Source organism: Suncus etruscus, chromosome 1, assembly GCF_024139225.1.
Source record: "Suncus etruscus isolate mSunEtr1 chromosome 1, mSunEtr1.pri.cur, whole genome shotgun sequence".
Taxonomy (NCBI): Eukaryota; Metazoa; Chordata; class Mammalia; order Eulipotyphla; family Soricidae; genus Suncus; species Suncus etruscus.
The window spans coordinates 76,827,469-76,841,891 of NC_064848.1; the positions used below are offsets into that span (position 1 = coordinate 76,827,469).

The window sequence follows — 14,423 nt, forward strand, 5'->3', positions numbered from 1 at the left end:
TTCTTTGAGGAAGTTTCTGTTCATTTCTTCCTCGTTTTATTTTTGTTGAAGAGATGGGATTTATTTTTTCATGTTAAGCTATACCAGTGTTTTATGTATTTTATCCATCCTTATCAGATAGATATTGGGGGAATATTCCAGACCATGGGTAGTCTTTGTCTCCTATTCTCTGTTTCCTTTGAAATTTGAAACACAGCAGATTTATGGCTCAGTGTAGCCTCATTTATTTGGCTTCCATTTCATCCTTGAAGATGCCTTTAGCTTCAATGTCATAGAGATTTCCACCTATGTTTTCATCTATGTACTTTATGGATTCAGATTTTATACAAAGATCTTTAATCCATTTTGTTTTGATTTTTAGCACTACCAGTCTTGAGCATAGCCAGCACTACACTGTTTGCAGAAGACACATGCAATTTTACTTTCACCTCTCTGCCCAGTTTCTTTTTCCATTCATTCTCCCTTGCTACCATGTCCAGCACCTTGCTATAATGTTCCTATATTTAGGGTTCAACAAAATAAACAACACCAAAGATTGCTTTTTTTAGGTCCACCAAAGCAAATAAAATAGCCTTTCTATTAAATTGGCTAAATGACTGTATTTTTTAAGAGACATCTGCAGTTTCTAAATCATTAAGCAAACTAAAGATATTTAAATACATCTTATATAAGGACAGTGGTTATGGGTCTAGGGTATTTTGGTGTTGGTGAAGGTGCAGTAACTTTGTATATTAAATCCGAAATTGTCAGCACTATTATAGCCATATTACTCCAATTTAATATAAAATAACGGTGAAAGAAAAAAACAAAACCCCTCAAACTTAGTCTCTGTTCTTAATTAAATCTTGACATGAAGTTTTCCTATACATGGATGTACATGGAACCTATTATGCTCAGTAAAATAAGTCAGAGAGGGGGGGGGGTGCAGAATGGTCTCACTCATCTATGGGTTTTAAGAAAAATGAGGGGCCGGGCGGTGGCGCTAAAGGTAAGGTGCGCCTGCCTTGCTTGCGCTAGCCTTGGACAGACCGCGGTTCGATCCCCCGGTGTCCCATATGGTCCCCCAAGCCAGGAGCAACTTCTGAGCACATAGCCAGGAGTAACCCCTGAGCGTTACCGGGTGTGGCCCAAAAACCAAAAAAAAAAAAAAAAAAAAAAAAAAGAAAAATGAAAGACATTCTTGCAATAATTTTCAGAGACAAAAGAGAGGAGGGCTGGAAGTTACAGCCCACTTCATAAACCTCACCACAAGGAGTGATGAATTTAGTTAGAGAAATAACTACATTGAGAACTATCCTAACAATGAGAATGTATGAGGGAAATAGAAAGCCTGTCTAGAGTACAGGCAGGGGCAGGGTGGGGAGGAGGAATATTTGGGACATTGGTGGTGGGAATGTTGCACTGGTGATGGGGGGTATCCTCTTATATGACTGAAACCCAACCACAATCATGTTTGTAACCAAGGTGTTTAAATAAAATATTATTTAAAAAATCTTGACAGTGCAAAATAAGTCTAATGTTTCAAGTTGTTTCCTCAATTCTCTTTAGCGATTTTCAGAACATTTAACGTTTTTCTAAACTTCTACTTTTAATCCAACTAGTCTCTTCTTTCCCATGTAGATATTTCTTACTCCTACATCGGCTTTATAACACTTTAACTGTAGGTGGTGCTACAAATGCACCAAAAAAATTGGGATAGACCAAGGACTGTCACAGCTTTATTTCGTGACTCATCACAACATAGAAATATGCCTTTTTAATACATCATATAAAGTTATTAACAATACAAATTTTTTTCTTTTTTCTTTTAATGAAAATGATTTAACTTAGAAATCTACTGTGAAACTTTGTCTAGTTTTGCAATTCTCAGATATTCCAGTGCAAAAATAGATCCCATTACAGCCAGCATAAAGTGCTTGGAATGAAGAGCCAAAGAACAAGCAAAAAACATAGCTTCAACCTAGGGCATAAGAAGAGAGAATAGTATATTTAACCTTGTGGTAATATAAACATTCTATAAAACGGATGCAACCATTTTGAGAATTAGAGCAAAATTACTATATTATAACTAGCAAGTAGTTACAACAGTATGAATTAATATCTCAATATCAAAGTGGTTCAACATTATATAACACATGGCTCTTTGGAAATTTTTTTACCTGACATATACAACCATAAGACAAATACACAGACAAATCCCTTTAGTTAACAATTATTATAGAGTGAATGATATGCAATATTTGACAGTCATAATGCATACACTTTCACTACAGATTTGAAATACAGTAGTCTGAGGTTTGTTTGTTTTTTAACAATGAGCTGTGCTGGGTGTTTAGGTATAGAGGGCTATTTTGTTTATTTCTTTTATATGTTTTCATATTCACAGTTGTTAAGGTTTCCAAGGTATCCAAAAAAAACAAAAGCAGAAATCTTTCAAAACTGAAAAACTCTGAAACTCACATAGCTATGTTTCCCTTCAGGAATACAAAGACATTTTTACTAGATTGAAAATAAAGATGATAAATTTTTCTATTAGCATTATGTTTACACAGGATATGCAAAACATGATTAGGAGAGTCAATTAGGTAATAATCATGAAGTCAATGTGTGACTGTAGATTATTTCTAGCATCAGGAGAGACCCTTTTAAATTTATATTGAAGTGTTGTATTTTTTTCCAAACATAGTTCAAAGTGCCTTTAGATTTTTAAAAATATGCCCTTGAAATAAGTAATTGAATAAGTTTTAACATATTGGAAAATTAGAACATATTCTAGTGAAACAGGAAAACAGGTTTTATTTTGAAGAATAGTAAAGAAAGTAAATTATTTGATGACTTACGCTATTAGATATAATAGCACATGCCAATAGTAATTGAAATTCTTTCCTTATAAATTTTAGAAAACAATAATGCCATCAATTTCTAAATGTTACTTCTTTGTCAAAGCAATAAGATTTTTGGCAACGTTCTATGTATTTTAAGAGAAAATATCGATTGATCTATAAAATCGATATTTAAATTTTAGATAAGGGAGAAGAAATTAGAAATAAAATCAAAGGTTACTTGAACTTCACAAATGATAATGCTTCCATATTTCCCAAGACACATAACATTAAACATTAATAAAAATTTTTTTTAAATGTTCACTAGCTAAAATGCCAATACTAAAAAAAAGATATATGGAGGCATTTGTTGCCTTTTTTATAATAGTTTAGTGATTAAAGAGATAAAAATTTAAAAGTTGTCAGGATGATGTGTCTAAAACCTTCAAAGCCAATTAAAGGTATTAAGTGCTATAAATACAAATTGTATCATTCAACAAATTTTGTAGCTAGCTGTGTGAAAGAATTTCTTGTTTACTCTTGTGACAATTAAATACTCTTGGTGTTTGCATTGTCGCTACTGTAAAGAGTGGGCTGCCCACAATTCTTTCATTGGGCTCCGATCACCACAACCACAAAAACCTGTATTTGTAAACCAGTTAGCTCAATAATATGGCACAGGAAATCTACAGAGACTTAAACCCCACATACATACATACATACATACATACATTCATACAGACATGCATGCATACAGACATACATAACACATTCAGTTGTAACATACATTAAAAATACTTGATTAATGAAGGAAGATTGAGTACTTAAAATTGTTTAAAACTCAAATATAATGTCGTTACAACTTGAAGATCACATTGTTTTCTGGTGCCTATTTAGATGAACCATCTGCACACTTAGATAAGAAAATAAAGCTAGTGAGGCCAGTCACTCATACTCCTCCATGTCATGGGGTGCACAAGAAGCTATTCTAAGGTTTCACAAATCACTGACAGACCTTAAAATCTCAAACAGCATTAAAAGTACAAAAGCTCTTTGTCAAAATACAACTTCTTTGCATATTCTAGATTAACTAAAAATAAAAAGGCGAGAAATAATACTACGTTTGTGTCAAACAAGAACTTGAGATGCAGTATAGCATGTTAGTAGACAGGACAAATGGACACAAGCCTCCCTAGGTTTGAACACAGAATCTCTTCGGTCCTCTCTTCTGATCTCAGCAGCATGAAGTCCCCACAATGTTAGCTGCTGGTTCCTTGCATTTCCCACAGGATCTAAGGATCTTTAAAGAACGACTTTATAGGAATCTTAAAGGTAATTCTATTCTGAAGCCCACAGTTCCCCAAAGTCATACTTGTCGAGGCTCCTACATCTTTGCACATTACCAACTACCACAGCAGCTCTACAAAGAGGGGATGAAAGTAGGATTTATCCCCACATGGCACCATTTTGTCACCTGATATTGGATGACATTGATAAACTGGGCAGAGCGGCTTTCACAAAAGTCTACATGATACACCAGAATCCTTAGGTTTTTCTGAGCAACTTGGCACCAATGACTGATGCCGTCTTGCCAGCCATAGGTGTTGTCATGGGAAGCCACTCTCTCAGATTAATGAATGAGGCTGTGCAAACCTTCTGAATTTGATCACCACTGACCATGACTACTTTGCAATTTGTTGCAACCCCCATGAGAACACAGAAAAAATGAAGTACTTTTTCAAACTCAAAGGTTCCACCAGGTTCTATACCAGAGTTTCACGTAGGTACAAGGTAATAAATTCAAGTCTTTTTTTACCGAGAGCCATACAAGACATAGGCTACAAAGGCACTGCCCCTGTAATGGAATTTGTTTTGATTGCATTGAATTGCATTGCATTGCATTGAATAGTTATCAGTATAGTTTCCAGTTTACTTCTTCACACAAAAAACTTCCAGCTCTTTCCTTTGGAACACTTCTCATGGCACAAAGGTAGTTCAAGTTCCTTCTTTCTTTCAGCCATTTGTATGAGCAAGATTATTCATACATAACTTTCTTTCACTTTCTCATCTTGTAGAAAAGATGTCAGTACTGCAACATCCACAACAGTCTGGTTTTTGTGTAATGACAGGTCCTTTAAATGGTCATCATCACTTTGGTCCTTGGCAAAGTTTACAAATACCTGTCAAAAGAAAAATGGACGTTAGTAAATAAAGCTTGACTTGCTCTTTTTCTGCACTTTTTTCTATATAAAAATCAAATCAGAGATGAAAAGACAAGTTGGCGTAAATAGACTATGAGAGGAAGAGGGCAATTTTCAGGGGGAAATAAACTATTTAAAAATTTGCAACCAGAAGACCAGGGATGTGGCTCAGCAGGAGAACACATACCAAGTATGCATGAGCCCCTGGATTTGATCCCTGGCACCACCAAAATTAACTAATGTAAAATAAAAATTTGTATTGTCCCTAAGATGCTCGGTGATATATTTAATAGTTTTTATTAAAGGGAAGAAGAATGAATAGTAACTTTTACTGAATACATATGAAGTAACAGGATCTTGTTTGTATTTCAGTCTTTGTAATTTAAATGGAATAAATTGTATGGCAAAATGCCCAACCCATGATAAATACTTAATAACTGGTACATATTATAATATTTTGTTATCATTTCTTTAAAAAACCCCATACAGTAGCATTTCCAATTGAATTTTCAGGTTGAGAGGGGCTCAGTAAAAAAAGCATAGCTAGTAGAAGAATAAGGACTTCAAACTCAGATAGTCTACACTGCTCTGGTGCCCAAAATGGAGTGGGGAGAAGGGATCCTCCCCCTAAAAAAAAAAAAAAAAACTATTTTGATATTGAAAACTTACTTGATCAAGTGTTGTCTGAGAAACAGAGTAATCTTCTATATGCAATTGCTCTTTACTCTGGGAAAGGATGCTGAAAATCCTAGCCAAGGAGGATAATGAGGATGGAAGCTGATACTGGAGCATGTTCCGATGCTTCTCCTTTAAGATGCTTCCTGGAAAAGCAAGTCCAAAGAAATCCTGGACAGGCTTCAGGTCAGGGTTGGACCCAGCTATTCGTACAATTATTGTATAGCCTTCTCCAAACCTGAAAGAAGAAAAAGAGGGGGGATCCCAAATAAAGGATCTGCAGGAAACGCCTCAAAAATGATAAAGCCTGAGAACCCAATTTATACCATGAAAAAGAGATTGTTTTGACATATCTGAAAATTCATTTCTAGTAAAATAAATTAATTTGCAATTTGCAGAATATTCTTTGAGAGATGCCATGGCACTCTTTTATTACATTTTTCCCCGTTTAATTCCCATCTGTATCTGTGAATATGACAGATATAAAAAAGAGACACTTCTGGTATAGAGCTCATAGTAAGGCCAGGCCAGGACCTACTTGTATTTAACTCCAGAGTCCATGTCTGACTACATAACTTTCTTTTTCATTTAGCTAACAAAGCTAGAAGTTGGATACTGTCAGGAAAATGACTCTCAGAGAGGTTCAGATACTTTTCCAAAGACACACAACCAGTAGTAGAGAAAGAAATTGAGGGGTTGGAGCAATGTTCCTGTGGGTAGGACATGTCTTGCACGCAGCTGACCCAGGTTTGATCCCAAGCATTCTAAATGGTTCCCTGAGCATTGCCAGGAATAATTCCTGAGAACAGACTCAGGTGTAATCCCTGAGCACTTCTTGGGTGTTGCCTCCCCCGAATAAAAGAGAGAAATTGAATACAGCTTGGTTTGACTCTTTCCACTACACCATTCTGTTCAGTTGACTTTCCTTTATTTTAAAAACACTATTAAAAGGTAAACACCATTCTGATTATATAATCATTGTTACCTATTTTTTAGATGCTGAACACTGCCAAGGCACCTAAATCTCCCATTGACCATAATTGCCATCCGAGTACAAAGAGCTTCACATTCTTCCATACTGTGGAAAAAGAAAAAAAAAAAAAAAGGAGGTTTAGCTTTAGAGAGATGGTCTCTAAATATCATCATGACATCTAGCATTTCAGACAGATTCTCAGCTTTCCAGAGCATAATCACATCCTGTTACAAATACATAAAAATGACTTTATTGTTGCAGCGCAAAATGGGAAGCAACTCAAATTATTTCTTAAAAAGGAAAAGAGGGTAATGTTAAATAACTGGGGATATGATTCTAATGGAATACTATCTTATGTAAGGAAATACTGACTCAGTAATCTTCACAATATAGTATTACATGATATAGATATAGTAAGGAAAGACAAAAAGCCAAAATGACAATAGTGTTTATCTCTCAATAATACAGTCTCAAGTGATGATAGGTCTTTGTCTTTTACATATTTTCTAATTTTCACACAATGATCATGAAGTTTCCACATAGGAGAAGACAAGCTATGCCCACACTACACACCTATGAGATGTGAGCACCACTGATCTTCCCTCCTTGACCACGCTTAGGGCACAATTCCACAGGAACCTCCGAGCCTTGGGATCCATGCCTGTAGTGGGTTCATCCTGTAATGAGCATAAGAAAGTTCCTATGTATGGAGAGCACGTGAGATGCAGCTTCACATTTAAATGCAAAAGCACCTTTGACATAGGCTAAATGTAACTTATTTCTAGTTATTTCTTGGCCCAAAGAATGAGACTTTACATAGAATAAATTTTATACTTATTTGTAAGTAGTGGCTCAGATTTTATTTCTGTTTTGGGGCCATCCCTGGAAGTATTTAGGGGTTATTCTTGTCTTTGTTCTTGGGGATCACTTCCAGTGGTGCTTTGGGAACCAAGCATTTCTGGGGATCATACTTGGTTCTCCTACCAGAGCTATCTCTCCAACTCTACTACTAACTAACTTTTTGAATGATTTATAGGAGTCAAAAAACCCAACTGAGATTTTCAAAAAATTTAATTTCTCCAAATAAACAGAAAGGGAAGGAAGAAAAGTCATTTAGTTTCTATCATCTTTTATGACTGACAAGTATATATTAAAAAATTTTTTTATACGAAACAGCTTACTGAAGTCAGTATAAGGTTTGGGTAAAATTTATTTTCCCATTTTATTCTAGCTCATTCTAAACTTAGCTTATTATCTTAGACTTTCTTGTCTAAGATAAATAAATTCCAGTTCTACATGACCTGAAATATAAAAGTCTGAAACCAAGTCTCCTTTCTATAATAATTCCAATGCTCTAGGCTTCTCAAAAAAAATGTCAAAGCCCACTGCCTAATCTAATCTTCTGTTTTCAATCTATCTGTATATGCTTCCATAGGAATCTTGAAATGCTCACCATTTCAGAAGATAAAACACATAGATGGTCAGATAGAATGTTCCAGAAAATTATCAAATATATTAGCCACTCTTACTGGGATGTTCCAGAAAATTATCAAATATATTAGCCACTCTTACTGGGATTCTCCAGATCAGAAAGAGAGGGAACGTAGAGTAAATGCTTCTGATACCCTGAGAGAATAGCAGAGTCTTGGCCCACTACATGTAAAGGAGAAGCTTCCTCCCTGTTTTCTGAGGTTCATGGAAGGGGAGGAGGCTTGCCATTGTCAAGCAAGTTGTGCAATGTCCCTGCACATACAGGCCTTTGAAAATGTGTTTTTGCATTTAGTCTGGGACAATCATTTTTATTCATAATCCACTCACCAGAAACACCACAGGCGGCCCGCCGATCAAAGCTATGGCTGTGGATAGCTTCCGTTTGTTGCCTCCACTATAGTTACCAGCATATTTTTCTCCATATTTCATAAGGCCCAGTTTTCGAATTGCCCACTCACCAACCTAAAGTGATTGGAAGGTTTAGTGATTTCTTATCTATGAAAATTCTCTAACCAAGTAAGACAAGATTCTATCACCCTATTTAGAAAGATCTGTGGGTGAGAGTGATACTCCCTTACTCTCTTTTGCCCAACAGATGTCTGTCCACCCCACCTTATATCACCATCACCACCACCACAATCTCTGAAACCACTGCCACCCTGAATTCCATCCTAAAAGCAGATGTCAGAAGCCAGCATTTCAAATGGCTGCCTCTGTGAGGAAAAATAGCTTGAAGCCAAGGGTCATTATCAAAGACAAAGCATGTGGAATTGAAATAGGATGCCAAAGAAGTCAGGTAACGTTCTGGGGCCCATAGTACCTTGCCAACTTCCTTCTCAGGGACTCCTCTCAAAAGGGCAAAGAACTCTACGTGTTCTCTCCCAGTTAGCAGCTCTGTGATGGCATCAAATTGAGGGCAATATCCCATGTTCTGATATGCTTCACGGATGTTTGATAAGATACTTAAAAGAAGAACAAAACCGGTCAGTTGTTAAACACTCAGAAGTACTCCTATCAGACAGCCTTTCCAGGAATTCCTATAAAGTACTTTATTTATAGGGACAAATTCTGTGTGTATTTGTGCAGACAGAAATACCACTGAACATGCTTGCTGGAAATGGAAGGAATTTTTCCCCCTTGGATGCTTTTGTCACCTGAGAGGGTATGTCTAAATTCTACAGCTTTAAAACTAGCTCAAGATCCCAAACTTGATTCTGTGGTGTAGTTATATGCAACAAATGCCTTACTATAATGCCTTTATTTATGACTAATCAGGCTTACAAGAAGCCCAGTGACTCACTCCTTTCTGCATATATAAAAATATTCCCGGAGCCGGAGAGATAGCATGGAGGTAGGGTGTTCGCCTTGCATGCAGAAGGACGATGGTTCGAATTCCAGCATCCCATATGGTCCCTGAGCCTTCCAGGAGCGATTTCTGAGCATAGAGTCAGGACTAACCCCTGAGCGCTGCCGGGTGTGACCCCCTCCCCAAAAAAAGAATATTCCCAAGTCCAGTTTTATCCACAACAATTATGTTTGAAGTGTTCATGGACACTGGATCTGGCCCTCACAGCTATATCTAATCCAACTCTTCCAATCAGTCCACCTTAGTTTAGGCAAGTTATAGCTTTTATTACTCTAAGTCTCAAGTGCCTGTGCTAAAAATAAGCCTGAAGAAACGGGCACCTGCAGTTCTAAGATTTTTGGTATCTGATCAAAGCAAAGCCTTACTCCTTGTACAATTTCTCCAGGCCCTCAAGCAGTACTTTCAATGACATGGTAGACTAGAACAAGAAACATTTTAGAGTATTACACAAGTAATAAAAGTAGATATTGTTTCATAAAATCTTAAGCTATAGGAATATTTATGTCCTTGAATTTATTGGGTTCAGATTATGTAATATGTGCTACTAAATAATTCATCTCAGAAAAATCAAAAGCCACTGCGCCTTGTAGTATTTTCCATCCAAAGAATAGAGTATTCAAAGAGTACACATAGAGTACTCAAAGGCAATATTGCCTCACAGCTTTGAGGTACAGGTATACTGCAGAACTCAGATTGTACAGTAATCCATGTGTCTAAGAGTCTGGCAGTGGCCTCATCAGTTGGTACATTCTTTAGGGTGGAAAATTTACAAAAACACAATCTTTTACCATATAGGAATTTTCCTGAGGAATAAAAGATGAATACAAGGACATATTTTACAGTCTGAAAAGCAGAAACCTATTAAGGAATTATTTAAAAAATTATAGATAGCAATGTGAAATTCTATATCTTAGCCCATTGGGAAACATTTCTAATACATTCAGTTAACAAATTTCTTTGGTTTTTGATTTTTGGTTTACATCTGACAGTACTCTGGGAACCATGCAGAACAGATGCAGAAAATCAGATTTAGACCTCCCACATGGAAAGCATGTATGCTAGTACTTTGAACTATTTCCTTAGCCCAAAAGGTAACATTTTTAATATATACCATATGGTTTTATAGTATTTTATATTATATTTTCATATGTATATAAAAGATTTTGGGGTGATAAAACTATTCTCAAACTGAATTGTCATGATAGTCACACAACTCAATTCTATAAAATGTCTAAAACTCATTGATCTGGATTCTCAAGATAATCTATAGATACAAATTATAATGTCTAAAGCTATCTTTAGATAGTAGGTGATTTGTTTTATTTTTTAAAAAGTTTATAAAGTATATTTTAAATAAATTTTCTTTAAATATTTATAAAACTTTTAATTAAAAAGTAAAAATATATTTTAAGGGGCTAGAATGATAGCACAGCAGGTAGGGTATTTTGCTTTGCATACAGCAAATTGGGTTCGATCTTTGGCATCCCATATGGTCCCCTGAGCATTCCAGGAGTGATTTCTGAGCACAGAGCCAGGAAGTAACTAACCACTGAGCACTGCCAGTTGTGACCCCAAACAAAAATTTTTTTTTCTTCCTCCCTCCCCCCAAAATTTTTTTTAAAGTGTCTTTTTTTATTTCAACATTCTAATAAACTTTATAGTACAGCAATAATGAGAAAATAGGGACCAGAGCAATAGTGTAGCAGTAGGGCATTTATTTGTATTGCACAGCTGACCCAGGACAGACCTGGCATTGATCCCTGGCATTCCATATGGTCCCCTGAGCCAGGACCTATTTCTGAGTGCAGAGCCAGGTGTAACCCCTGAGCATTACCAGGTGTGCCCAAAAACGAAACAAAATAATAAAAAAAAAATTTTATTTAAAACCGTTTTTTTTTTTAAAGCCTTTGTGGCAAAACATAAGCCACTTTCCTCACCTGTTTTTGTTGAGTAAAGCATCTCCTCTTGTAACAGAAGTATCTCCAGTTAACATCTTGAAAGTTGATGATTTACCAGCCCCATTAACTCCCAGAAGCCCAAAACACTGAAAATATAGAGAATAAGTCATAAAGGCAAATTACTGAAAATCCAAATATAACTGACTATATAATCTCAGCTTAGTTTCAATATAATATAATTTTTAAAAGCATCACTTTTAAAAATCAGTAAAAAGACAATTTTTTGGTCTTAAAAATAAGATATTCAGCAGATGTTATATAAAGGGATCACTTTAATGTGGGTGTATCAGTAAACAATAAGTTGACAAGTTGAAGCCAAAGCTAATATGTATAAAAAGCAGTAATGAAAGCCAACTAGTCAAATTTCACCATCTTATCTGACTAAAGGACATAGAAAGAACACAAACAGGGACAAGAAAAAAGAAACATCTATTTTTTTTTAAAAAATCCATTTGAATTTCATCATAATCTTGAGAAGATCAAAAAGAACATTATTTTGGATGTGCATGCTTTTCTTAAACTGCTTGACATTTTCTAAAATCATTCTCTTTTGACAGATGGGGTGGGTTCCTATCTTCTCAATGACTGATTGTTCCACATCAGCATAAATAGAGAAGCCTTTAAATGCCACTTTTATCCCCCAAAGGCATTGCTGTCTGATTGGGTAGAGAGAGTCTGAATAAATAGAGACAAATCCAATATAAAGTGCCTTTACCTCGCCAGGAGGAATGCCAACACAAATTCTATCAACAGCAGGCTTCCTCTTCCTTCTATATATCTGCAATAAACAAAAAGCAGAAATTTACAACCTTCTGTGACTCACAGTAATCCCAAGCAACTATAGAAGAGGGAATTAGAACCCAAACATACCATGAAATAATACTAATGGATAGTCCAAGGCACATCATTGAGACTTGGACTGTTCCTGTGACAACCAGAATGAATGGCAGAAGCTCAACATAAAAGTGAATGTATTTTCTCTTTTAATATCAATCTTAAAGTATACCTATGGGCCATTAACATTTGAGTATTTTCCACTTATTTAATATATAAGGATATTGTTAGTATTTTTTAAATGAAGGATTTTGTAATCTTAACATTGCAAACAGGGGTTCAGGGAAACAGCTCAAAGGGCTAGAGCATATACTTTGTATGCAGAATTCCTATGTCTTATTTCTCTCACCCACATGGGACCCTTAGCTCTGCAACAGGAGTAGCTATACCCCCAAGTGTCACCCCAAACAAAACAAAACCCAGAAAACAAGATATTAAAACATTGCAAACATATGAAAAATAAATTAATTGTGATTCCAGAAACTAGTAAAGGCTAGATATACTTCTCCTACTATACAGTGAACATTTATTAGCTTTTTGGACTTAATAAAAGTAAAATTCAACCTTGTTTATAAAGGGATCCCCCTTTATATATAACCATAACCCCCTACTTTAACTTTATGTAAATATACAGTATTATATAACTTTTAATAATGAACATGTAAATTAAGTATGAGAGCAAATATATATGAGGATTGAAATAGAAGTATTCTGTCATAAGAAATATTATCAATAGATTTCTAATTAAGATGCTTTCATGGCATATGATAAATAGACAGAAGTGGGCATAGATACACATTTGGGGAAACATTTTCTAAAAAATAATCAGCAAAATAAAGGTTTCCAACATATAAAGATAAAAAAAATTAAATTTAAGTTTTATAGTCTTTGTCTCACCTTAGTCAGCTCCTTGATTTCCAAGATGTCATTCTGTCCACCACCATCAAGAATTCTCTGTCTTTCCCGCCTGACATCTTCATCCTCATCATTCAGAGGAAGAAGCTTTGCATTTACAGATCTTAAAAAAAAAAGTTATGAACAATCAATCTTTCTGGCTATTTTTCAAAAGACAGAGTTTCAAAGGTATTCCTTTCAAATCAATCCTCCACAATGTGCAGAAGGCACAGTGCTTAGAAGGGGGTTGCCTATATCAGGAAAGACAGTATCATTATAGGCATTGAGTTTAAGTCAGTTCAAATATCAATAATAAAGGACTCCTTGCACTTTTCTCCTCTGGAACCCACCAACAACATAAATTCTGAGGAAAAGTCTCACCTAGGCCTAATGAAGAATCTGTACTGGATGAGAACAGTGATCAGGAAGAAAACAACCCCTTCCACAGCCATGGCAAAAAGGTTTCGACCCACCAAGTCCCAAGACAATGGCGAGATAAAACGATTCTCTCCTGGAAGACAAAATGCAGAGATTCAGTTAAAATGAAATACTCTCCTCAAATTCAGGCTCAACTCCACCTTCCTTTCCGAAAATTCTAATGGTTGTCAACCAAAATAAAGACTATTTTCAAGGGAGAGAAAGAAAGAGAGAGAGAGAGAGAGTGTGTGTGTGTGTGTGTGTGTGTGTGTGTGTGTGTGTGTGTGTGTGTATGTATGTATGTATGTGCATGTAGCTATTTTGGAGAAGAGCTTTAGGACAACGTATTGCAGTGCAGTATCATCAAAATTTCAGAGCCAACATGTATTAGTTATCTGTCACTTTATTCTATCTATGTTCTCTTTTTAATGAGCCATGGCAACAAAATCTTTAAAAAATACAATTCATGAGAAGTGTTGGGAATTTTAACAACTTCTTTCACTAGGAAAGATTAAAGAGCACTTTTTTAAGAGCTCCTTTCAGTAGCAACACAATATAATATCACAACTCATCACCTGCTTTCATATAAATATTCCTTAAACTCCTTATATATTTCTTTGAACCTCCAAGTTAAAAAAAACCAAACATCCTCTTCTATGTCCATTTAACAACATATCCCATCTAACTATATGAGCCAGTGGATAAAGCATAGTTAAACCGCCACAGAAGAAATATTTTCAAATACTCTAAAGGCAAAAGAGCTAGAGTAAATTACCATTTCATAGACTGTAA

At 35.6% G+C, this 14,423-nt stretch overlaps 1 protein-coding gene across 1 annotated transcript in view; it reads right to left on the minus strand.

Annotated features, from left to right (window-relative positions):
• Positions 1-3,619: 3,619 nt before the first annotated feature.
• The window catches only part of ABCA1 (ATP binding cassette subfamily A member 1), a 126,453-nt gene continuing 115,649 nt past the window's right edge, over positions 3,620-14,423 (minus strand). Inside the window, exons 40-49 of the mRNA XM_049770919.1 lie at positions 13,596-13,725; positions 13,218-13,338; positions 12,202-12,264; positions 11,466-11,572; positions 8,983-9,124; positions 8,490-8,624; positions 7,245-7,348; positions 6,684-6,776; positions 5,693-5,936; positions 3,620-5,002 (exon numbers count right to left, since the gene is read on the minus strand). Coding sequence (XP_049626876.1) covers positions 4,862-5,002; positions 5,693-5,936; positions 6,684-6,776; positions 7,245-7,348; positions 8,490-8,624; positions 8,983-9,124; positions 11,466-11,572; positions 12,202-12,264; positions 13,218-13,338; positions 13,596-13,725 — 1,280 coding nt within the window. The 3' untranslated portion in view covers positions 3,620-4,861. The remainder of the gene's footprint in view (positions 5,003-5,692; positions 5,937-6,683; positions 6,777-7,244; positions 7,349-8,489; positions 8,625-8,982; positions 9,125-11,465; positions 11,573-12,201; positions 12,265-13,217; positions 13,339-13,595; positions 13,726-14,423) is intronic.